The sequence below is a fragment of the Pteropus alecto genome, unplaced genomic scaffold (assembly GCF_000325575.1).
Source record: "Pteropus alecto unplaced genomic scaffold, ASM32557v1 scaffold40, whole genome shotgun sequence".
NCBI classification, from domain to species: domain Eukaryota; kingdom Metazoa; phylum Chordata; class Mammalia; order Chiroptera; family Pteropodidae; genus Pteropus; species Pteropus alecto.
Window position 1 is genome coordinate 1,660,202 of NW_006431919.1, and position 26,779 is coordinate 1,686,980.

At 41.4% G+C, this 26,779-nt stretch overlaps 1 protein-coding gene across 1 annotated transcript in view; it reads right to left on the bottom strand.

Moving 5' to 3' along the window:
• PDE6A (phosphodiesterase 6A) overlaps positions 1–26,779 on the bottom strand; it is a 51,601-nt gene that overhangs the window by 3,738 nt on the left and 21,084 nt on the right. Inside the window, exons 7-19 of the mRNA XM_006906388.2 lie at positions 23,947–24,013; positions 22,796–22,843; positions 20,174–20,323; positions 19,448–19,591; positions 17,603–17,668; positions 17,279–17,425; positions 16,284–16,391; positions 14,422–14,531; positions 12,814–12,901; positions 12,531–12,631; positions 12,019–12,126; positions 1,754–1,817; positions 1,369–1,443 (exon numbers count right to left, since the gene is read on the bottom strand). Of these exons, the coding sequence (XP_006906450.1) occupies positions 1,369–1,443; positions 1,754–1,817; positions 12,019–12,126; positions 12,531–12,631; positions 12,814–12,901; positions 14,422–14,531; positions 16,284–16,391; positions 17,279–17,425; positions 17,603–17,668; positions 19,448–19,591; positions 20,174–20,323; positions 22,796–22,843; positions 23,947–24,013 (1,276 nt within the window). The remainder of the gene's footprint in view (positions 1–1,368; positions 1,444–1,753; positions 1,818–12,018; positions 12,127–12,530; positions 12,632–12,813; positions 12,902–14,421; positions 14,532–16,283; positions 16,392–17,278; positions 17,426–17,602; positions 17,669–19,447; positions 19,592–20,173; positions 20,324–22,795; positions 22,844–23,946; positions 24,014–26,779) is intronic.

Here is a 26,779-nt window from a genome sequence, read left to right on the forward strand (position 1 = left end):
AAGCATTCTTGCTAAAAAAAAAAAAAAAAAAGGAACCTGATATTCATCAAGTGTCCAGATCTGACCAGCAGTTCACAGGAACTATGAGGATAGAGGAATATATTAAATAACACTGTGAAGGCACAATCGACCACATTCAGAAACCAGACAGCAGAAGACTTACCTTCTTCAACAAATAAATGGTGTAAAAAGAAAAAACAAAAAGAGAAGGAAACTGCTTCTAACTAAAAGAGACTTTAAGAAAAATAACTACCAGAGACTATGTGGTCCTTGATTGACTCCTGATTTGAACAAATCAAACCAAATTATTTTTATTACTCAGTCAAAGAAAATGAACAGAGACAGGGGGACTATGTGATATTAAAGAATTATTACTGATTTTGTGATTGTGATGATGGTATTGTGGTTGTGTGTGTGTAAGTTCATATCATTTAGACATATGTACTATTTATGGAAGAAATGATGTCTGGGATTTACTTTAAAACACTTCATTCAGCCAAAATATAAAAACACGCATGAGGAAGAATGAACGGATAAAACGAGAAGGAATGGCACGCTGTTGCTAATGGTGGGATCTGGCTGATGGATACATAAAGCTCATTAACTATTCTTTCTACATCTAAAAGTGTTAAAAAGAAAGAAGAAGGATACAAATCCCTTAGCCTCTTAGCATCCTGTGCGCTCCAGGATGCTTGTGTGATCCTCAGAGCACGCCACTCACCCTCGGGCCCTGCCTGAGCCTCGCATGGTACCCCAGCATTTTTAGCACTCTCGCAGGTTTAGCCTGTCCCTATATCTGTGGTCCTGTCCCCAAAATGTCTGTCCCTTTTACCCGGCCTTTACTTCTAGTCCCACCCTAGCTCAGGACCACCGGCGAACCCTCTAACTGTGTCCAGTCAAGTCGACTTTCAGTGTCGATAGGTTCTCAGCTTGACGGCATCTTCCTTCCCCTTGCGTGCTCTGTGCCAGGGAGGTAGCTCTCAGACTGCTGGAACTGGAAGGAAAATCTAAGGTTTGGTGTCCACTTGTCAGGCTCTACTTAGCTGAGTGAGCTAAGGACACACACAGGAGAGTGGGGTTCCCAGACTCTAGGAGGACACACATTGCTGCGCTTGCCCCCCAAGTTTCTGCTTAGGTCTAGGGTGGGGCCTGTCAACTTGCATCTCTCATATGTTCCCAAGTAAGGAGGTTGATGGTGGTCCGGGTCTCACACTTGGAGAACTCCTGCATTAGGGAAAGTTCACTTCTAGGGTAACGTCATACATCTCTACGTCTGGGGGGCCCCTCTCTTTGTCATAGCAAGGTCTCGGCTCCCATCAGGGTGAGATCACACACCTAACGTCAGGCTGATGCCCCCTCTCTACTCACAATGGGATTCTGTTGCAGCACTGTGCGCTCCAGGTCACCTTGTTCCCAGAATTCAGCAGCAACCAGCAGAGCTACCTGCAATAGGCAGACACCACGTCCCCACCCCAAGTCAAGCCACAGCCTCTATCCTCCTATTCCTGTTCCCATCCCACCTGGGTTTCCAGCTCAGCAGAAACATAACCACCCCCCTGCGACGCCCCTGCCCCCCCACCCCAACAAACACTCTGTTGCCATCAGGGGAAGAGGTCCTAAAGTGACTTCCATGTCTTGGCAGAGAAGGACGGAGTGAGGGTGGGCTGTCTCTGGAGCTAGAGAATCCAAGCTGCCTTAGTTGCTGTCACCAACACTGGGATTCCCTTCCTCTTGGGTCAGGAGGAGCCCATACCTTGCTCTGCACCTCCCAGGGCTTGGTAATGGCTGAGAGATCACAGGCGGTCATCATCATGGCCCTGGACGCAAAGACACCACCCATCAGTCCGGAACCATTGTAAGGCTGCACATACTGGTTAATGCCACCCACCTCTCTTTTCTCTGTCCCCATTAGTAGATGACCTCCCCCCATGGTGAGGAGAGGGGTCACTTCTCCAGCACATCTGGAGGTGGGGCTTTGATTAAACCAACCTCTCTAAGTCTCAGTTTCCTTGTATGTAATAATAATGGTATTTTCCAAATGGAATAGGTGCAAGATTAAATGAGATAATGTGTGTAAAAATCTTAGCATAGTGCCTGGACCTAGTATGTGTACAGTAAATACTGGTGATTATCATGAACATACATTTTTATTATATGCCACACACTGTTCTAGGCATTTCATAAACATCGACTTCATTTAAATTAAATCTCATCACATCTTCAGAGTTCTTTCTCTCCTGTCATGTATAGAACAATGTTTCTCAACCTTTTCCCCATCACCCTCCCCCTTCTACTGTCCAAGACTCTTTTTAGACATTTTTTCTATAATTGCTCCACCATGAAATTTTAATACCACAGACATACCGTACACCTGTTTGGAGGGCCACAGACCATCGTAACATCTAAGGTGTTTTTTTGCTCCTCTCCCAAAAACCGCTTTTTGCCCCATGGACAATGCATGGGGAGAAGAGCAGATCAGTCATTGTGGGGAAGCCTTGCATTAAGTAGAGGAAGCATTTGTCAAAACTCGTAAATGGTACATTTAAGATTTGTTTATGTCATTGGAGGTATAGTTTATCTTAAAAGGAAAAAAAGGACCTATAAACAAATATTGACCTCTTGTTAATGACATACATGTTGAAGTATTGGCGGGGGGGAAGTGCACTGATATCTGCAACTTACTTTGAAATGCAACCAAAAAATAAACTGGATTGACAGATAGATGAAGGGATGAATTTATAGTAATATGTTAATGGTAGAACTGGATGGTGGGTATAAAATTCTTTCAACTCTTGGTACGTCTGAAAATTTTTCTTAGTAAAATGTTGACACAAGTAAAAAAGTAGACTGACAAAATTTTTAAAAAGAAGTAGAGGGAGGGATTTGGGAAAGAAAGAAAGGGTTAAAAGATAAAGTCTTAAAGGAGTTTCACAATAACAGGAAGGTAAGATAGGTGTTGTTACGCAGGTGGGTACAATATAAGACAGAAAGGGAGGGGACATGAACAAAGAATTGGAGCAAGAGGGGGAATTTGAGATGTTTCAGAGACAAAGGCTTAGTGGCATGAGCATCTGGGAAGGGACTCCAGGGCCACTTGGCTGTAAGCCAGGCAGGAGGGCACAGGGCCCAACCTGCAGCAATGCCTACAGGCTGAGAGAGCGTGGGGTCAACCCCTGTGGCAGTGTCACCCTGACCTGGCGAGGCCAATGGGCCGGGGCTGCGGGCAGGGGAGGTAGTTGAAGAAGCCTGGGGCTCTGAACCTAACTGCTGCTTAGGTGATTTATAATCAACCAGCAAGATCTGGCATAGGTCACACAAGCTGGTCTGGGAGGCCTTAAGAATGCTTCATGAAATATTAACAGGTTTAAATATCTTTAATGAAGTAAACCCTCAAAAATTCATAGAATTCTTTAAGTAAATAAGCTTTCAGAAATTCATTTCTAGAAACACCTTTATACTTTGTAATAACTTCAGAATGCATGCCCTATGTTTAATGTTAAGTGTTGCAGACATGTTATGCTTACTGTCAGATAGATTAAGCAAATGAATACTCAGCTATGGCTCCTTGGTACCTGTCAGTGCCCATAATTGACGTCCACAAGTGTGGCTTCAGGAGAGCACTGCATGTTTATTTTCTTTGGCTGGAAAGATCATGTGAAAATCACTCCCAGCAGTATAGGAAACACATCTAAATGTTTTATGGACAGAGATTTAGTGTGTGTGTATGTGTGTGTGGACACCTGGGTACCAGAAAAGCTAATCCAAGGCCTCGTGCCCTAAAGACAAGGCATTACCTTGACTTTGGCATCATCCCCTACGTGCTCTGGGCCAAGGTGCCACACTAGGCAATGGGGATCCAGACAGAAAGCTCACAGTCAATTAAGTAACAAAAAACAAAAGAACTGTTATCACAATACGCTAAGTGGGATGGCAAGGGGAAGCACAAGGTGCAAAGGAAAAAATAATCCAAAGGTGAGAGAAACTAGCTCAGTTCGGGGGGCTTCCAGGAGGTGACAGCGGGGCAGGGCCCTGAGGGGTGCACAGGAGTTCTCCTAGGGAAGGGAGAAGAAAGGGTACAGTGAGCAGAGGTGCAGGGGGAGTAGTCGAGATTGCCACAGGGCAGAGCGCTGTCCAGAAGATGACCGTAGGGAACATGTGACCAGAGGGAACATGCCAGATGTTGAGCAGCGGCTGGTTCACAGGGTCGCCACTCTCAGAGAGCTTGCAGACGTGTTGGGGAGTCACACATTTGTCACACAAATAAATGTAAACAAATAACTGCTCTGAAGGAAAGGGGTTCTATTCTGGGAGATACTATAACAAGAGACACTAACCTAGATCTGAGAGGTCAGGGAGGGCTTCCCTGAGGAAGCGACACGGAGTTGATGGCTGTAGGAAGCGCCCAGGTGCACAGAGCTGGCTGACTGGACCGAGCCGAGTTCCTGCTATCCTGTCCCATCCCCAAGGCAAATATCCTTTTAACTCAGCCATGCAGCTCAGTGGCACTGATCCTCTACCCCAGAAAGCATCCGGGCCAACCTGGACAGGCTTCAGGCACTCCCTGGAATGACACCTGGCTCGGAGGAAAGGCCTGTGGGAGCCTGAGAAAGCTGTGGGTGCGCAGAAGAGGGGTGGGGTGAGTTGGCTGCTAGTCCTTGATGCTCTGCCAATGCCCGTGTGACACTAGGTAAGTTGCTTTGTCTCTTTAGGCCTCATGTTCCTATTTTGAAAAACACTAGACCAGGAGCTGGCAGCTTTTTCCGTAAAGGGTCAGATAGTCAATATTTTAGGTTTTGTAGACGACAATAGTCTCTATTGCAGCTACTCAGCTCTGCCGTGATGTGATGTGAAAGCAACCATAGATAAGTAAAGTCAGGGTCACTTATCTGTTAGGCTGAGAGCCTAGGGCCCATGATACTTTCAGGGGTCCATAAAAATGTTTTAATTTAATTTTTTTTTAAATTAGAAGAAAAAAAGAGAATAATAATGGATATACATTTGTCTTTATACCGACACACTCATTAAAAATAATTTTATTTATTTGTTTGTTTGTTTTCATAGAGAAAGAAGCCACAAGAACAAAAGTGCTTAAGGCCCACGAAAGTCATAAGGCAGCCCTCTGTAAAAATATAAAATTTTATTTATGGGCACTAAAATTTGAATTTCTTATAATTTTCATTTGTCAGGAAATATTATTCTTTTGATTATTTTCCCCCCAACTATTAAAAAATGTAATAGCCATTCTTAGCTCATGAGCCATACAAAATCAGGTGGCAGGCCTCACACCCAGCACTAGAGTCAACATGCTAAAGTAGGGAGGTCCAAGAAATAGCTACGAAGGCGTTTAGTAAGAGTCATGGCTTTGGATGTGTCCAGGTGTTGGGTCCGGACCTCTGACTAGAGGAAGCTCACTGGCATATCCAAGAAAATCAAAGCACAGGAGGGAAGTTTTGGATTTTTCCCTAACAACCAATTCTGACACCAAATGGGTGTCCTATAATTCAGTTCAATTCTGACACTAACTGGTGTCAGATTCCACAGTTTTAAGGGCTAGCCTCACAAGGCTGCCCTCGTTTCAGACATCAGTTGCACGTATCAGGTCCCTAGGTTACCCGCACTGCCGTCCAACTTGGCTACAAAGTCAGGGGGTTCCACAACCCCCCTTCAGGTTTGATAATTTGCTAGGACAGCTCGAAACTCTCAGGGAAACCGTTTACTTAGGAGTTTATCATAAAAGGTACAACTCAGGGAATGGCCACACGGAAAAGATGCGTAGGAGACGTAAAGGGCTGGGGGCTGCTTGCTTCCATGCCCTCTTCAGATGCGCCACCCACCTAGCACTCCAATGTGTTCACCAGCTCTGTAGCTCTCTGAATACTTTTATTTAGAGGTTTCTATGGAGATTTTATCATGTAGGCAAGATTGATTAATTCATTGGCTATTGGCGATTAACTCAACTCTAGCCCCTCTCTCCTCCCCAGAGGTTGGCACGAGGCTGACAGTTTACCCTTCCAATCAAGGCTTTGGTCTTTCTGGTGATCAGCCCCCATCCTGAAACTCTCTAGGGTCCCGCCAAGAGTCACCTCATTAGAACAAGAGACATTCCTATCACTCAGAAAGTAACAAGGGTTTTAGAACTCTGTGTCAGGAACCGGGGACAAAGATCAAATACATAAAGCTTATACCACGGGAAGCACCTAACACCACTACGTGCTATGGGCAATGCTGCGCAGCACTCCACATGCTCCAGCTCAGCCCCCACGTAATCCATGAGGTAGGTGCTACCAATCCCCTTTGACCAAGGAGGAAACTGAGGTAGAGAGAGGTGAAGTAACCTGTCCAAGGTCACACCACCAATAAGTGAGAGAATTGAGACTTGAACCCAGGCTGTCTGGTGCCAAAGCCCCAAGTGTGTAACAGCTACACTCTACTCAGGTGCGAAGCAGCTCTAACTGTATGTCTAATCACCTAATCGACGGAACCTAAGATTACAGCAGTGTTTCTCAGCAAGGGTGATTTTTACCCACAGTGGATATTTGACAATGTCTGGAGATAATTTAGGTCGTCACGATTGGGAAGGAGGGTTTGCTGCTGGCATCTAGTGGGTAGAGACTAGATATGCTGTTAAGCATCCTATGATGTACAGGACAACTCTTCACGACAAATATTTATTGGCCCCAGATGTCAATTGCTTTAAGGTTGAGAAATTCTGCTTTATGGGTCTTGGAACATTTTCCACTGAATGGCTACCTAAAGAATTTTGAAAATGCTTACCTTTTTGCACATTTTTAAGTAAATATCTTAACTATTTTATCTAAGTTTAAATACTTGCAAAGGATCCAATTTATACATTTAAAAAACGACCTTCTAAAATGAAATGGTTAAGTACATGATGCTTTAAATAAAAAGGAATCTAAATAGCATAGCAATTTCATACCAACTATCAGCTTATCATCCATTTAAATACACATGAACAAGCTTTTCTTTAAGAGTCTAGAATTTACATCCTTTTTTGTATCCATAAACTTGTATTTTTACTTGACTTCTCCCACAGGTTTTTATCCTGATGTTTTTATATATGTGTATATGTGTATATGTGTGTATATATATATATATATATGTATACATATATGTGTCTGTACTATATCAATGAAAGACTTTCAAGCATATGTATAATACATATGAAATTCTTTTATTGATTGCCCTTTCATATTTATCTACAACCAAATATACCCATTAATTAAACTTACATAAAGATTTATTTGACTATAGGCCCCCAAGTGTTGAAATTTTTTCTTTTGGATTAAGTTATTATTATTACACAAGTAACCAATACAAAAAATATATGCATTACCTATTTTTAGAAATAATTATTAAATGTTCAAAGTAAATTTTTTTGGAAATTCATCTTTTAATGAGATAGGATGGGGCTGTTTTTTAAAAATCAGTTAATGAATGAATATTTCTTATTGTTAGACTGAGATAGAATTTAACATCTATTTTATGCAAATTTTTTATTTTTATAGATGCAGGTAATTAGAAACCTTGGGAATGGGAGAGTTTCATTACATCACTCAAGTCTTTGAATTCTTCCAAATAAACTGTTAAGAATCATACTGTGATCATTATTCTCAATGATCAATCAGCTGGAGATTCAATTAGATTCTCCTTCAATTTTGTTTAAAACAAACATTACAATCATTCACTTCCTCAGTTTCTGGGAAGCATGCCATAAAGGTCTGACCAAGAATTTTCATATGATTATAAATTATACCCCTGACACTTCCTCTGCAGCACTTGGTTTAATCTGAGATACTCAGAATGGGTTAGGTCAATTAAAACATTATTAATTTTAATATATCTTCCAGTGTTATTTTTTTATAAAGTGCTTTTAACTTACAAGTTTTAACTATGTTTCATCAAAACTCCGAAGCTTCAGATTTGACTCATTTAATTTATGAGAATGTCATACAACATAATTGGAAATTCCAGTCTTTTACTGCCAATGAAAGCAGGCAAATCAGACTTGTTTCTGTCAGAAAGAATCTGATTTTATTTTTCAGTTCCAATGAGCATGTTCGAATACATCCTGATGACACCCACCTTATTTTTTATTCTTAATTCTAAGAAAGGTAGAGGTAGGTAGATGGTTATGTGTAGGTAGAAGAGGAAGACAGACAGACAGGGACAGAAGCATGGATGAAATCAGGCGCTGCTGCCTTCAGTATTTATTATTGGTGCACCTTTGCCCCGATATCAGGGAGCTGACCCTGTTATCTTTTCTGAAGGAAGTAAGATTGTTGAATGAAAAATGCCTCAGCTCCTGCTGCCCTGCTCTACAACTCAATACAGAATTCTCCATTGCTAAGGCCTTGTTTTGCTTTTAACAAAAATATGTATAAGACAGGGAAGCCCTGAAGGGATTATAATGTCATGATTACGAGTGGCTTTGAAGATGCCAATATTTCAAATAGTCTTTCTGTTTGATGCCATAGAGGTCTTTGCACCATAGGAGGGTTCAGGAAAGGGTAGATTTGCCTGTATTTTATAAAGTTGGAGAGGAGCGAGGGAAGTAACAATGCCTCACCCACTGTGCTTTCTTAGGAAGATAATATTAAGAAAGAGAACAGGCATTCCCTTGAGGCCATCCAGGCCCCTACACATCTTTGGATCAGGGAGGAAGTGGGAGGGGTATGTGTGCCTCAGTTTAAAGACTTCCACTTAAGACTACCTTGGCTTTTTCAATGATTGAAGTCCTGCCTCTGGCGTTTAAAAACATTGGATCTTGTAAATCTTTGTGTCATTTCTTTGTAAAATCTGTATGTCATTCCATTGTATGAAAGTACCATACATATTTGTAAAAAATTAAGAAACAGAAACTTCATTCAAAATGAAGTAGAGAGGCCAGAAGGGAGAGCTCTCACGCCCTACATTGACCCAAAGCACCGGGAAGAACTCTGATCACAGAGCTCCCAACTTCCTCTTCCTCTCCACATACAGAGTTCACGCGCCTAAGTTTTAGTGGATGCGCACCTGGCCTGCCAGAGTCGCATGTCCCAGATTGCAATTCTTTGTCGCTCCTGAACAAACCCCTTTCGCTGGGGAGATATCGGGCTTTTTGTTTAAGGTCAACGTATTTAACCTGATGCCCCATCGATGGATATTTAAGTTATTTTCAACCTTTGTGTGTGTGTGATTATAAATAATGCCGTAATGGATAACTTTGTACATACTCCGTGGCACACGCGTGGAACACTACCTGGAGGGCAAATCTTAGGTGTGGGATTGCCAGATCAAAGAGTATGGGCATGTATAACTTTGCTAGGTATTGCCCACCATGAATGTTGCACCTATTCACATTCCCAGCAGACTGCCTGTGTGCCCCTCGCTCTGCCGGACACAGTGTGTTAGCAAATGTTTCAATATTTGCCGATAGGAGGATGAACAATGATATCTCGCTGTGGTTTTATTTACATTTCTTTTCATACAAGTAAGGTCATCCTTTCATATGTTTATATCCTTCTGTAATTTCTTTTCTGGGAAATGTCTGTGTGTGCCCTTTGACCAGTTTTCTATTTGATTAGTCTTGTATAACACTTTATTTACTAAGTAAATTAGCTCTTTTTCTGTCAGAAGTGCCACAGATATTTTTCCCCTCAGAGTTACTCGCATTCTGATTTCAGCTGTGCATTCTTGTATGTGTTGTGCAGAAATTTTTAATTTTTATGGGTTTTTAAGTTTATCCATAAATTAAAAATTTTTAATTTATCAATCTATTTATGACTTTTGAATTTTATGTCACACTTGGAAAAGTTCACTCTGAAATCATTCTTTTTAATTCTACTATGCTTTTCCCCTCACTTCCTTTTTTTGTTGTTTATTTTCTCATTATTTTAAAATCCTTGATCCATCTGGAATTTATTTTGCTATGAGAGTGAGATAAGGATCTAGCTTTGTGACTACCTACAGTATAATACAAAAGAAATTTGGTCTTTACCCCTGGTTTCTGGCACAGAACTCCTAAAACCCTTGGAATTTCCTAAGCGATTGGAGTGTCTTTTACCCTTAAGAACCCTCTTTGGGTTTACATTAATGAGGTGACTTAGGGTGAGGTCCCTTGATGGACTCAGGATGGGGCTGGTCACCAGAAAGACCAAGTGAATAGAGGTGGGGAATTTGAAGGGGTAAAGGCGGGGAGCGGGGCGGGGAAGCTGTAGGTTAAGCTCTATGAAAACTCTTGAACAATGAGATTCGGTGAGCTTCAGGGTTGGTAAACGCATTCACTTGCTGAGAGGGTAAAACATCCCACTTTCATGGAGACAGATGCTCCTGTGCTAGGGACCCTTCCAGATCTCATCCTGCGTACCTCTTCATCTGGTTGTTCTGTATCCTTTATAATGTTTTCTATAATAAACTGGTAAATGTAAGTAACATTTTTCTGAGTTCTGTGAGCTACTCTAGAAATTAATTGAACCCGAGGAGGGAGTCATGGGAACCTACAGTTTTATAGCCCAGCGGTCAGACTCACAGGCAACAACTTTGACTTGGGATTAGTGTCTGAATGGGGGCCAGTCCATGGGACTTGAGCCCTGTGGGATCTGACACTCTCTCCAGGTAGATAGTGTCAGAAGTGAGCTAAATTTATGTGACACCCAGTCAGTGTCCACCGAGAATTGGAGAATTGCTTGGTGGTGTTGGAAAAAAACCCATCAAATCACCTCATGGCCCCCACATATGAATTTATCCCTTTCTCCACCAGTATAAAATCCACTATTAACACAGGCATAGCTTTTCAGCTCTGTCCCATTGCCTTGTTCTACTCATGACTAGGACTGAATTGCCTTCAGTTCTGCTCGTCCTTATTATTACTCTTGTATTTCAGAATTTTCTGGCTATTCTTTCATACTTATTTCTCATAAGAATTTTAGAATTGGCTTCCTAATTATCCCAACAATAAAGCAGGTCTTTTCCTTGGAACTACCCTAAATCAATAATTAATTAGGGAGAATAGACAATGTTTAATGGTGAGTCCTCCTATCCCAGAACAGGGTGTTCTTTCCACTAATTCAATTTTTCTGCTTCACCATTTTGAAATGTCCAGTGAGGGCAGCTCCTGGTCCACCTGGGAGCAGCCATAGCCTATTGTGACCCCTTGTTCAGCTGAAGCAGGTTACACAGCTCTCCAGGATCAGGGGACCTTTGTGGAGGCCTGGTTGGACAACTGCAGAACTGAGGGAAGGACAAGTTGCCACTTGCCTCCTCTTCTCTGAGACTGTCCCAGTGGCTGTTCAATCTCTGTTACAGGGACTTACAACATTTGTGACTTAATTAAGCCTAATCTCCACAGAAGCATCTGGGGATAAACAAACAACCGGACACTTCTTTGGGAACTGGGTCAGGACTCGTCTCCTCTGACCTTGGGATCTGTTGCAGGGAAGCCAGGGGGCCATCCATAAAAGGCCTCACATTTACACTTCTCACCCCACCATCAATTGAGGTGAACCATGGAAGCATATTGTGAAAACTGAAAGAAGATTTTCATCAGAAAACTTAAGTCCTCTTAGCAGACCTCATGCCAGTGAGGCACTATAAATTTCATATAAATCATGCAACTAATTTGTGAATAGCACAGCTATATTGCAGGGCATTGCTATATAGAAAGGAATACTAAAAAAATTAAGCCTACATATTTCGAGTAACACATAGTTATCACTCAAATTATAATTGGTATAACACTCTGTGTTTTGTCAAAATTCTGAAATTTTATGATAGAAATACTTCAAATATTATACTTTTTGTATACAGAGAAATATAATAATATATTGTCTTAAATTTTAGTGCTAAAATAAAGATTAAACATATACCATAATTTCTGCAATTGTGTTTGGGCATAACTTCATTTGTTCGTATGTCAAAGACCTCCAAAATAGTGTCCTAGGGGTCTCTTGAGGGCAGCACGGCCTGTCACTGCAGCAGCTCACCTTATGACCCTAGGGTTTAAGCCCTATCTCGACTCACATAACGATTTCCTTCCGTGTCTGCTCCAGCATCATGTACTGTGTCCAATCCTGCTGAGTGTCGTATGTCTTAGATTGATCCACGATCTTTTGGAACATTGTCCTCTTCCTACGAAACACACCAGTTTGTTAATGGAGCAAATCTCAGAATAAGGCAACACCTGGGCTTCTAACATTGGTTGTTTCAGGCAGAGACTTATTAAAACAACATAATTAACAAACCAAGGTTAAAAGAACCAAGGCCTGGGAGCAAAGACCTAGGTTTCTAGGTCTTCTGCCATGGACTTGTTATCTGATCTTAGCAGATCTCTTCCTGTGGATCTCAGTTTCCCATCTATACAGTGGGAGTAATAATATCTCACTCACAGAGTTGTAGTGAGAGTTCGTGGTCCATAGCATAAGGGTTGTACCTGGCATACGGTACATATAAAATCAATCGGAACGACAATGTTTGTTATTATTACAATCATCGCTATTGTTATGCTTATTCTTAAAATGAGAAGAAATACCAACTTGAAATACAGGGCGAGGTCTGTGGCAATGATGGCTATGTCCATCATATGGATTGCATGCTCGTGCTGCCTGCGATTGAGGTTTTGAAAGATATTCAGGCTCTAAAGAGGAAATCATAGGAGAGATGTGAGAAGTGGTGCTAGTAGTAAAGTCACCCAACTACTTGTGGTCACCCCAGATGATGGGAGAGGCAGCCCAGGCTAATGGGACAAGCACCACCTGGCCACTCTCAGGTTTCATTTGAGACAGGGACTCTTGTGCAGGTCCCAAAGCCTTATCACACCTCATCTCTCAGCAATGTTTTGCCAAACTCCAAGTGGTGTCTTTCCAAGATGGAGGACCCGTGGAGCTTGGCCAGTGGGTTCTGGGATCTGAATGGGAGAGAAAGACAGAGAGACACAGAGAGAGAATCAACATGGAATGGTCAAGATGAAGGTTAAAGACATCATCCAATATTGCCACCTCCTAATTCTGTAGGCATTGAAGCTGAAGTCCAGGAATGAGAAGGAACTTGTCACACAGTGAGAGAGTGGGAACTAGGATTAGATGTCAGGTCTCTAGATTCTCAGGCTTTAGTTTCTCCACAACTGATTCTGAGGGTCTTTTTTGGATCATTGACACCTTAGAGAGTCTGTTGAATAGTGTGGACCCTTATCCCCAGAAAAAAAGCATAAACACACATAACGCCAAATGCAATTTTAGAGATTTATGGATCCCTTATAGCCATCCATAGACATTGGCACTGGGCCATACTTTAAAGATCACCAAGCCCCAGAACCCATACTTTAAAGATCACGAGCCCCAGAATTCTTACGAGCTGTGTGTATAGCTTGTAGGAATAAATAGCTTCCTACAAGGTAAATAGTAGACAAAATCTCTAGCCTTGGAGAAGCATGCACCTAATTGAGAAGACTTGGAGAAGCATGTCCTAGTGCTTGTTAATAACTTACTTACAGGCTGTGGGCCCAGAGCAGAGCCTTAGTTTCCTCACCTGCAATATGGATGTAATACTAGTCCCTGCTCTGCCCAGCCCACAAGGTGGTCATGAGCGTCCACCAAGACCATGATTCAAGGACTATGCTACATAGGCTGCCTGGAATATAAGCTCTGTGAGGATAGGAACTGTGTCTGTTTTGCTCACCATGGTACCTCTTTGCTTAGGATAGGGCATACCACACTTCTAGTAGGAGCATTATCCATACAAGGTGAATGAATAAACCATTATTATCAGTAACTAACAACTTGGCTTCAATTTGTTAAGCAGGTAGGAAAGGAAGGAAGAGAGTGAGGGAGTTTAATGTATTAGTTTCCTATTGCTGTTATAACAAATTGCCACAAACTTAATGGCTTAAAACAATGAAAATTTATCTTACAGCTCTGGAGTTCACAGTCTAAAATAGAGCTGCAGGACTGCCTTCCTTTCTGAAGAGTCTAGGGGAGAATCTGTTTCCTTGCCCCTTCTAGCTCTAGAGGCCACCTACATTCCTTGGCTTATGGCTCATCTTCCATTTTCAAAGCCAGCAGCATAGCATCTTCTCTCCTCTCTGACCTCCCACCTCCCTCTCATAAGGACTCTTTGGATTACATGGGGCCCACTCAGATAATCCAGGATGATCCCTGTATTTCAAGATCCTTCACTTAATCACATCTCCAAAATATCTTCTAAATGTTAGGCAATGTATTCTCAGACTCTGGGCATTGGAGCATGTTTTGGTGTCATTATTTTGTTTGTCGAAGGAGTATACCAAGACCCAAAGGGGAGGAGGAAATGGGAAGCTGTAGACAGCGGGACTTCCCCCTGGCCAGTGAGTCTGTCTGGGAGCTGTTCAGATTTGGATAATGAATCCCGGGGGTGGGAAGTAGGGAGGGAGGCTGGTAAAGGCTGACTTACTTCATCTGGTAGAGGTTGTTGGTGCCTCTGTGGTCAATGTCATGGCAGAAGGCAGCGGTGACCATGGCCAAGGCCTCCAGGTCCGTGAAGTATCGCTTCAGCTTTCCCGTCTGGAAGGGCAATCAAAGGTGCCACTCACTCCTGTCTTGTGAGGTTGGAGACAGGGCTGAGAGGGTAGACAGGAGGGAAAGGGCCTAGAGCTTGGAAACATGAATCTGATCTTGGCTCTAACCCTGGTGCCACAGGGTGACCAGATGTTTGTTTACCTGGGATGTGGAACTTTCTGTGCTAGAATGGAACAATGTCAGGCAAATGGGAATGATTGGTCACTCTACTCTTGAGAACCTTAACTGGTCCTATTTCCCTCTGCAGCTCAGTATCCCAATCTGTACACTGGAGGTGGAGGGCATTGGACTGTTGAGAAACTTGCAAACATCTGGTTACAGCATTTGGAAGCTGAACGTGGCTAGACTGGTGAAGCTAACCTTCCAAACCTGGTCTACCGGTTTAAGCACAGCCCAGAAGAACCTTTCCCTGAGACTTCTTCAAATACTTAACTCCTTGTTTATGCTGGGTGTTGGAGTAGAGGGTGGGAAAGAACCCTGGAGAGGTGATGCTGACTCTGTGACTCACAGAAATAATTCAAGTCTAAGTGGTGTTACTGTCACCTTCTGTGATGACCTGCTCAGAATTTCTGCCTCCAGGCTCTCATGCCTACTCTGGCATGACCATTTCAGCCCCAAGAGAAAGGAATGCAAATGAGGAGGCTGGACAAAAACAGAGATTTGCATCATAATCTGAATGGGAAAACACTTTTAAGTAAAATATAAAGAACTCTGAACCCACTGAGTTAAAAAAGATGAACACAAGTACACATATATATGTCCATCCAAGGGCACTGTAGCATCGTTTGTAAGAGTGAAAGATCAAAACAACCCCCATGTACAACATTAGGGGCTAAGTAAAGAAATTATGGTATATTTAAATAATATAGTATACTATGCAGCTATAAAATTATATCATGGATAAACCTTGAACACGTGCCAGTGAAATAAGCCAGGCACAAAAGGACAAGTAGTGTATGATTCTACTTATATGAAGTACCTAAAGTAGTCGAAATCATAAAGATGGAAAGTAGAATGGTGGTCAGCAGGGGCTGGGGAGAGCGAGGATCGGGGAATTTTTGCTTAATGGGACAGAGTTTCTGTCTGGGAAGATGAAAAAGTTCTAGAGACGGGTAGTAGTGATGGTCGTAAAATATTGTGAACATACTTAATGCCCATAAACTGTACACGTAAAAGTGGGTCAAAATAGTAAGTTTTATGTTATGTATATTTTATCACAATAAAAAAAATTTATAAAGAATGTGACTTAATTTATTCTTTATAAAAATTTATAAAGAATGTGACTTAATATTTTCAACTGAAAAAAGAATATTACAGAATAATTTATAAAGAATGTGACTTACATATTTTCAACTGAAAAAAGAATATTACAGAATAATATTATTCAATTAGTTATAAACAAAATAAACTGTGTACATGTGTGTACAAATATGTCTCGATGCTTCTAGAAGAAAATTTGGTAAGAAGCTGTGCCAGCGTTACCGCCAAATAACCCAACTGGGGTTGGGGGTCGACTGCAGCTTCCTTTCACTTTTTATTTTATACAGTTCTCTATTCTTGGAATTCTTTACGCTAAGAATATACTCTTTTTGCATACTTTTTAAAAAGCAATATATAGAAGAACAGCCCTGCTGCTGCTGTGTGGAGCTTCATAAGGTCGTCTCGTGTGGCGGGAGCCCCCAGCCACCGTCGTCATCCTCCACCGCGGTCGCCCCTCCTCCCACCCCACGGCCGTACCACCAGCAAGGAGAACATGGTCTGCCCCACGTTGAAGCCATGCCGCCAGTTGTGGTAGGTGATCTTCCGGTAGCCCTTGCTCAGGGAATACATGAACCGCACCAGGGCCTGTGGACACACACACATCAGTGAGGCAGCACACACTGGACAGGCGCCCTGGGCCCTGCCTCCCAGACCGGAAGCCGGGAACTAGGAATAGATGCGGTAACGCAGTGCAAGCAGTTTGCAAACTGCTAAATACGATGGAAATGGGCGTTATGAAACCAAGTAGCTGTGAATCACTCCAGTTATTCCACTAACTGGGCTTCATCAGTGATTCCCAAACTGCGTAGCTACTGTCCTGAAAGAAGCTAACGGGAGTTTTTCAGGAAAAGAAAACAAAGGGAGTCTTTAAATCAGTGGTTCTCAAACTTGAGTGCACATCAGAATCACCCAGAAGGCTTGTTAGAATAGTTTCTAATTCATTACAGCTGGGATTGAAAGGGGAAGCAGGGAGAGAATTTGCATTTCTGATACATTCTCAGGCGGTGCTGACGTGGTTTGGGGCAATACTCTGAGAACTGCTGCTTGAATCAAACTAGTATGGGAAATTCTGCACAAAATATATCTCATCCCCACCTTCTCTGTCCATTCCTTGTCCCCCAGATTTACGGAACACCGTAAAGACTCTTGCAGGGAAAAAGTCCTCTTTAAATGGATTTAACCCACATTTCCCACCCTTGTTTGAAAATAGGACCTTTTGTTTTGCATCCCATGTATGCATAGACTTCAAAACTCAGTGCCTGTGAACTGACATCAAGAACCCAATGTACCCAAAACACCACAGTTCAGAGGAACTGTGTATCCTTTTTTGATAAATGATTCATCTGTGAACATGACGAATGCTTTAAATCATAAAAGCCAAAGATAAACTCTTTTTAAGTATAGACTGAGTTCAAAAAGGGAGAAAAGCAAGCAAGCAAAAGGGAAACCAAAGAGGTTTGTTTTGACCTCACCTCCTGCGGAATATGAAATTTATCCACCACTTTGAGCTCATAATACATCTGAATCCCACATTTCACCAGCTCCAGTTCTGTCAGGGGCAAGTCGCTGAAGTGGAACTTATTGATTTCATATTTCTCTGCGTCTGGCAGCTCCCCTTGCTGTGGAAGAACCGAAATCAAGTGATTAGGGCACAATGAAGTACTCCCAGGTCTCTCCCCATCTTCCCCCAGCCCTGCCCTGGTTCCAGGTCAGCTGCGAGGATCAGAGCAGAGTCGCAAGGCTCGCGCTTTGTAGAGAAACGCCTGCACTTGTTACGCGTCAGGGCCAGAGCTCACCAGGATCTCAGCCAGCTCTTCTTCCTCGCACTCCCACGGCTCCTTCCCATATGCTTCTCTGGTTTTCTACCAGGACCCAAAAGAGCAGAGAGAAAAAAAAAGGTGTTACTACATCTAAGATCTAAACATGCCTCCACTTTTCCATATCTGTTTTCCTCCTTCCTCCAAAGTCCTTGCAACAGAACCACCGGCTCAGAGAGGCTGCCATTCAACATTCATGGACAAGCAGATTCAAAGTTGTAGGCTTTGATTCAAAGTTGTGTTACTGAATGCCTCTGATCCTCCATCTCCTCATCTGTAAAACGGGGTCAATAAAAGTACCTAATTGGTGAATTAAAATTAGATTATGCAAAGTCACTTTAAACATATATGTGTGTGTGTGTGTGTGTGTGTGTGTGTATACACACACACACACACACACAATTAAATACATAACTAATGTAAGTCAGTGAAGTGTTTGGAACATAGAAAGCACTAGAATTGAATAACATTGCGGTTGATATTTTTATTGTTATTATTACTGATTGGGAGTCAGGAGGCCTTGCTCATTGTCCTGGTTCTTCCTTTTACTTACTGTGTTACTTGAGGCAAGTCCCTTCCTTTTCTGGGCCTATTTCCCCACGTGCCAGAAGAGAGGGGAACCTGGATCTAGTTACTTGTATTTCTTAACCCAGGGCACACACAGTCTATTAACTTTTAACAGGTTCACTGAGGCTATGTCTCCATAGGGTCCACATATCCATCATCACTGGGATGAAATGATCAAATTTGTTGTGATGTCTTCTCACCTAAAGAAATTGCCCATGAAAACACTGGCCTGTATTGTTTCAACTTGTGAGGTGCATAAACAAGGTCTTGGGAGCTCAGCTGGATAGCATATCCAATGCCATTTGGCTAATTCAATTTACCTCTAAAACCTTAGTCTCTTTGAGACCAAAATCCCAGGAATGATGAATCAGTAATTCTCACATATCTCATTCAATATCTCACCCCAGATAGAACTCTCCTCTATAGCATCCCTGACATATGATCATCTAGCCTTTTCTTGGATACCTCTCTTGATGGTATCTCATGAGCCAGCCTATTCAAAAGAGTGGTAGAGAATTTGCTCATCATCCTAATAAAGGTTAAGTGAGATCTATTTAATGAATTGGGTGATTTGGGGACAAGTTACTTTCCCCGCTGGGCCTTGATGTCTTCATTTCTACTATGGGGATAGAAATCCTTAGCCTGCCCACCCTACTAGGCTGTAGTAAGCATCAAATGATATCATAAGTATGAAATTGTCTTATAAACTGTAAAGTAATGAAATTATGTGAAGGCATTCTACTAACCTCTAACCCCTCTATCATACTTCTTTGCTCACCAAACTCCTCTGTGACCTGACTGGCTCTTCCAAGTGAGCTGACTCCAAGGAAGGAGTCTCTGAGAAGCTGACCATTGTCCACTGGTCAGTCAGATAGAGCTTCCTCTCAGCAGGGGCGGTGGTTGGTTGACTCCATTGCAGTACCAAGTTGGTCTTGAGCACAATGAAAAATGGAGTTTCTCTATCTGGTAAGCCAAGGATTGGTCCCAAGACTATGGTGATCCTACAAGGGATAGCTGTCCTCAAGCCACAGAGAGCAACCATTATGTATGACTCTTTGGCCCTCGTTGATCCATCCATTCATCCATTCAACTTGAGGGCCCACAGTACCCCGTGCGAGGCAGAGGGATAAAGCGGGGAACAAGCCCATCCCTCCCCCTCATCTCTGCCTCACGGAGCTTTAAGTCTCACTTCACTCTGGCCATATCACCAGGGCACAGTGTCTGCTAGAGCAGGAACAAGAAAAGGACTTTACTTACCAGGATTTCCTGGATTTCTTCATTGTCACACTTCACGTGATATTTTACCATTTCCTGGAAAATATCCTTCCTGTTTTCAAGTCTGTTCATTGACTCATAGGTGTCAGGATTTAAGACAGACCAGCCCAAGAATTGAGCTAAAGACTAGGGGGAAAAAAAAAGGAAGGGTCAGAGGCGGAACAGAACATCCAGGTTTGATCCCGCCTCGATAATTTAGGGCACGACCTTCTAAGCTTCCACTTTCTCAGCTATCGAATGGATTTGCTAAGCCATGTGCTGCTCTTCTCAAGAGGTGTTGTGAGGATAAGATAAAATAATGGATGGGAATGCACTTTCAATAAAGCACTAACACACATAAAGCTTCATTCTTATGCACAACAACTTCACGAAAAGGAATGTGTTGTATGCATGTGGGGACAGGAGGTAGAAGGAAACTTGCACTTTTTTCTCAATTATGCTGTGAACCTGAAGCTGCTCTAAAAAATAGGTTTATTAATTTTCTAAAAATGGAATGTGGATATCCCTGACAACATATGTCAGGCAGTGCAGAAGTGAGGGCAAAGAAAGTCGGCTGAGTCAGAGTAGTTTCTACAGGTGGGCTCCCCACCTCTCCGCCAGTTAGGGCAGCAGCAAGCCAGGGACCCACCACTGGCTCTGGAAGTCCAGCTTGTTGCAAACAGAGTCTGAATCTCTGAATCTTAATAACAAGAGACCTTGCAAACCTACCTCCATGAGGGTCTCATCCATTTCATCAAAAGGTTTACCATCTTTGCGATTGTAAAATGTAGCCACCCCAACAATTTCTTCCTTCTTGTTCACAATTGGCATAGAAAGGACATTTTTAATCATCCATCCAGATTCATCCAGAGGCTCTTTCTACAAGAGAAGAACCAGAGTAGTTTTCCTCGGGTACCAGACTAGAGGCGGCAGTGATGGACTTCATGCTGTGTCGTGACCCTGACTGGAGGAGGTGGCAGCAAGAGGACAGACTTGTTGGATTTTGCATGGGTTTAGTCACCAAACACCCTGAGCAGAGAGCCCATCTGGTCGGAGCTCCTTGAACCAGATAGTATATTGTTTTCATCCCTCAGATGTCAAGGCCATTATGTGCCAGGCAGCTGGGGATATAATGAAGTGCATGAACAGTCTGGAGACCTAGTGTTCCCCTTTCAGATATAAGTTTTGATGGGCTTAGAAGGGGCCATGTTGGGGATTCTTATAACTTTGAATTAATCATGTAGATATAATCTGCGCCTTTGTCTCTCGATCTGACTTTCTGTGTTACTTTGGCATGTCATTTTATCTCTGTGGGCCTCAATATTCTCATCTGTGGATGAGGACAGGAGTAAGAGTATGCGCATCATGGAACAAATTGGAAAATAGAGGCGAAATTTCTTGATCAATCATAAGATGCCCTTTGTCACTTCCCATCTGTCACTTATAAAATGGGGATAACTGGATGAGATAATCTCTAGACTCTTTTCCCACTGATTCATCACATCTTACAATGTACAAAGAACTAAGCTAGGAGCTGGGGAAACCAAGGCAAATAAGGCACAGATGTTGTCCTCAGGTTGCTCATAATCTGGAAGGTAAATGAGCAATTATACCACATGTGGGAAGTTCTTTATGGTACTGTGGGAGCCGGAGGAGAGAAAGAAGTCAAGGAAGGCTTCCTGGAGTTGGAGTCTTCCAGTTTGAAAGTTCCAAGATTCTTAAGGTGGGGAGATGATAATTGTTATTATTTAAGTAACACTGGAACTCAGAACCTGGTCAAAGAGTGTCCCCAGAGGAATATAGAATATCACGCAACAAGCACAGGACTACTGGTCAGGAAATGAGTTCAAGACCTGCCTTCCCCCAACTCTCTACCTAGCGTTCAGGGAATTCCATCCCTCTGAAAGTCATGACATGGAGACAGATTTTATTGAAAGTGAAATGGTAAAACATTAAAGATTTTTAAGCAGGGAAGTTACTCGATACAACCTGTGTTGACAAAATCACTCAAGCTACTTCGTGGAAGATGAGTGGGAGAGGGAATAAAAACAAGATGAGATTTGATATACTAATGTGGGTAAACTGTAATTCATTGGATGACTTGGGTAAAGACCAAGTTCTGTCATAGTTATAATCAGAGTAGCAACTCTTAGCAACAGTTTTGGCTTGTCACACTGATAAGGTCAAAATCACGACACAGACATACAATTCTAACTTTGGAAGTATGTTTTCTCAGAGCAACTTCATAATGTTCTTTAAAGAGTAAAAAAGCAATTCACTAATTTTTCCAGCAGTTGATTTTATTCCCTTCTTAATTATTTCCTGATTGCTAATGATCTATTTTTCTTATGCCTAGCATGCAAAACTCAACAAATATTAACAGAACACCTAGAGCTGACGATGTCAAGAAAGATAAAACCCAACCCTCAACCAAAAGAAGATAATATTTTGCTGAGAGGAGTAGTTTAAAAGACAAGGATTGATCATAAAAGATGAAGTAAAGGAAATACAGTAAGAAAGAGAAACTCCTTGGTTTGGCCTGTCAGGCCCTGTGTGATCTGGCCTCTGTCTGCCTCTCTAGAATCTCCCCTTGCCACTCTCCTCCTTAGTCTCTCACACAGATTCATTGACCTACTTTAGTTACTCCCATCAAGCCCTCTCTTTTTTGAAATCTTTCCTTTCTTTACTGCCAAACATAATTTCTCAGGGACATGTTCCTTGATTCCTCCCAGATTAAGTCAGGCCCACCCTGAGAGATTCCCTCTTCCATCCCTTGGCTTTTCTCCTGACCAGCGCCCCACATGCCTCTCCTCCATGTGATCATGAGCTCCATGGAGACGAAGACTACACCTGTCTAGTCCACCATTGTAACCAGTGTAGCGTTGTGCTTATGCCTGGTGTGGAGGATGCTCTCCATAAACATTTGTGAAAAAGACAAAACAAACAAAATCAAATGGAATACTAAACAATATTCCATGAAAATCCCAAGGAGGCAGAAATTATATTCAGCCAGGTAAAGCACATTAAAACTTTATCAAAATTTCCTAGCAGTTGAGGTTGTCACTGAGGGGCGGAGGGGATTCGGGCAGGACATGACGGTTGGGCAGAGAACAGCATGAGCAAGGGTCTTGAGGCCAGAAAGCAAAGGATGTGAATGTTAAAACCAAATGGGGCCTTGGAATTCACCAAATTAACTCTCTCCCCACTTCCATGCACACAGAACTTTTTCTACTCATGTTTTCACTTTGCTGAGTCTGCTTTTCAATAAAGTAGATGGATTCTAATGTATTCTAATCCTCTTTGGGGGGAAAAATATCATATGACTAAGAGAAAAAATTTAAAATGACTTACCTGGAATTCAAAAAAGTCCTCTGCAGGCGCATTCATGATGTTGCAAATCTGAAAACCGTGAATAAGAATAATGGAGCTGTAATTAAGCTTGTAGAGTACTTGGCGAAGCGTTGCATGTTATTTCAGAAACACTGTGTCCTTGCCCAAGGCATTCACATTCTTTTCATTAGTAGACATGCTCAAGATGATTTTGAATTATTAACTGAGACTAGTGGACAGAAAAACTACCTTATAAATTACTTCTTGCCATTTGCCTCACTCCTGAGTCACTTCCAAGCTTTGAAAAAGTTAAGGCTACAATTTATAATTATTAATAGTTGTACAGTGTCCTGTTTTTTGTCTTCCTCTTGTTGCATATTTGGGTTGTGTCCTGTTTTTCCTTTTTATTAATGTAAATATTGCTACTCAAAACATCTTTGAATCAATTGCATCTGGTTCTGTTTTGAAAGGGATTATTCCTTGGGGTATAAACCCCAAAGCAGAATAAGAAATAAAAAGTGTTGTAGCTCTGGCTGTATATTGCCAGATTCCTTTTCTGAACATTGGACCACTTTACTCTACCATGCAGATAGCTCTCTCCTGGGTCTCCAGATTCCTCTGAACCTTCCTTCTGTTTCTGTGACTGGGGAATGCCATAGAGGTAACTAGGCTCAAACATAGAGGTGATGTGCAGCTAACAGACATGACCCTTCTCTCTGAGATAGGGTATGCTGACCCCGAGTGGGTGGGGCATGGTGGGAGATAGAGCATTTGAGCTCTGCTGTACATGGTATGGCTGGAAATGTAGTAGAGATGAGGGGTTGGGAATGGCAGCTAAGTCTCTGGTATGAGAGGGTAGGACTTAGTCCATGGTGAGCCTGGAAGACCAAACAGTCATGACTTTGTCCCTGACATATGTATAAGTATCTTTATTTGTCAGTGAGACTATGCACCTTTCCATCTAAAGATTATTTCCATGTATTTCATATTTTCTCAAATGTCAATTCTCTATTCTTTTCCTTGAATGAACCAACCGTGAAGTGAATTGAGAAACGAGAGAATCAGGCTCTTAGAGATCCACACTTCTCATCATTTTTTCCACTCTCTTGATCTGAAATCCTTTCATTCTTCTACCTGACTCAACTCTCCCCTTTTAAGGCTGTATTACTTACCAGGCCATTTTGTGCAACATAAGTGGGGAGACCACTTGCTAAAGCCCAGTGGTCAGGAGGTGGATTCCTGTAGAGACCAAAGACAAATGGTAACTTTTGCTGTAAGGACAGTTGGACTAAAAACTTGAATCTGGGTCTTTGCCATCTCTATACCCTCTGGTGCTCCCAACACCCACTTATATTCACTATATTTGAACGAGCCCCAAATCTTGACTAAGCATCTGAATGTCCAAATTTAGACACTGAGACAATATGATAACTACATTTTATTGACTGCACACTGAGTTTGACTATCCAAGAAAAGAGACAGCATTCATTCAACAGATTGTTATTGGCTGCTGAGCAAAAACAGATACCATCATTTTCCTCCATTAATACTTAGATAGAGAGAGTCAGCTTAATACCAGAGAGAGTGTGGGGAAACTCATCTATGGTGAGCTCTTATCACCTACCAAGCACTAAATTAGGCACTTTACATGCTTATTTATTTTTCACAGCAATATTACAATTTTTGGTATTATTATCCTTTACCTGTTTATTATGAGGGAAAATATACATGTAGAAAAATGCATTAAAATCTTCATCAATCATTTGAAAATGAACATCTGTGAAACCACACTCACATCAAGAACAACCTTGTCTGTACCTTAAAGACCCCTGACCTGCCCCTCCCAATGGCAGCTTTCTCCCTAGCCCCAAAGGTAACCATTGTTCAGATGTTATAAATGATATTCTTGCTTTCATGTAGTTTTACCACCTAAGTAGGCTTTCTGGTACCCTATAGTTTAATCTTGCCTGTTTTCCCACTTCATTTGGATGGAATCATATAATATGTATATTTATTTGGCTTCTTTTTCATGTTGATGTAATTCTTTCTTTTTATTGACTTCGAGTTTTCCCTCATATGACTGTTTAGCACAATTTATCCTCTCAACTATTGGTGGACATTTCCCCTTAGTGTGACATTCATATAAACAGTGAGGCTATGACCAGTCTGGTGTAAACGTGCTCTCAATTCTACATGGTATATACTGAAGAGTAGAAATTCTGGGTCATAAGATATGCATATCTTTGACTTTACTAGATAAGGCCAAACTCTTTTCTAAGGAGGTTGTACCAATTTCTACTCCCATCAGTGGTATATTAGAGTCTCCTTTGCTCCATGTCTCTGTCAATACTTAGTATTTCTGACATTTAAAAAAATTATTTTTAGAAGATAAAGAAAGTTCTCATCTATGAAGACAATTATGTCATGTTTTTCTTAATGTGGCAAATTATATTGAATGATTTTTTTAAAATGTTAAACCAATCCTGCATTCCTGGAATAAATCTAATTGAGTCATGATGCATAATCCTTTGTAGTTATTATTTGCTAAAATTTATTTAGGGTATTTGGATCTAGGTTCATAAGCGAGCTTGGTCTGAATTTTCCTTTTTCATACAGCCCTTGATAGGTTGTGATATCAATTTTATACTAGCTACATTTTTTTCTATTTTCTTGAATAATTTGTATGAAAATTGCATTATTTCTTTCTTAAGTATTTAGTAGAACTCACCACTGAAGGCCTCTGGGCTTGTAGTATCTTTGTGGGAAGATTTGGGTTTATTTTATTGCTATAAGACTATTACAGTTTTCTATTTCTTCTTGATTTGTATTCAGTATGTTTTATTTTCCTAGCAATTGGCCCATTTCATTTAGATTTTAAATTTTTTGGCATAATATCCTCTTGTTATATTTTCAATGTCTGTGTCATTATAATTTATTCTCCCTTTTCATTCCTGATACAGTTGATTTGATTTTTCTCTCTATTTTTCTTGCTCAGTCTTGCCAGAAATTTGTCAATTTTATTACTGTTTGAGGAGCCAGATTTGCTCATCATTTACCTTTTTCTACTTTGCTAATTTCTGGGCCAATCTTTATTTTCTTTGGATTTATTTTTGTTCATTTGTTATTAATTTATTGAGATAATGTGATGAATAGCTTCTGTCTGCCCCTGCAGATCCACTCTCTAACCTGCTCCTTTCTGTCCGCTGAGGCCCATCTGTATGGACTACATCAACAGGGCTCCTGGCCTTCTGACTTCTGGCTGATTTTGGCCCAATGGGGAGACATGGCCAAAGACTAGAGGAAGGCAGAGCAGTGGGTTGGGTTATTTATTTCCTTAGGTTTCTCCCGGCAAGGTTGCTTTGGGTTCACTATGTTCTTTGACTGAAGAGCAATGCTCCTCATAAAGTGACTCTACGTGACTGTCTCCTTCCAGGTTCTAGAAACTACCTTTGGGCCCAGGAGTGTTTATAACAACACCACTACTAGCACATTCTCTTGCGGTTTCTTTCACTCCACCCACCCCTCTGTAATTTGTTCCTTCGTAATAAACTCTCCTTGAAATATCCTAATTTGAATATGACACTTATTTTCTGTTGGGACCCTGACTGATACAGGTGAGTACATAGTTCATTACTTTCTAAGCTTTTATTCTTTTCTAATATGTATATAAATACACATATTATTATAAATATGTATGTATTATTAAAATATAAATATCATCATATTTATTCTATTACAAATATTATATTTAAATTATAAATATTACTATAAATATACAAATATATATGTAAATATACACACTTAAGGCTGTAAATTTCACCTTAAGTACAATTTTACTTCTTCTCATAGGTTTTGATATGTAATATCTTCATTATTTTTCCGTTCAGAAAATATCCTAATTTCCTTTGATTTATTCTTTTACCCGTGGGTTATTTGTAGATGTGTTTTTTTTTTTCAGAAGAATGTTTCCTAGTTTTCTAGTTGTATGTTGGGCTTTTTCTAATT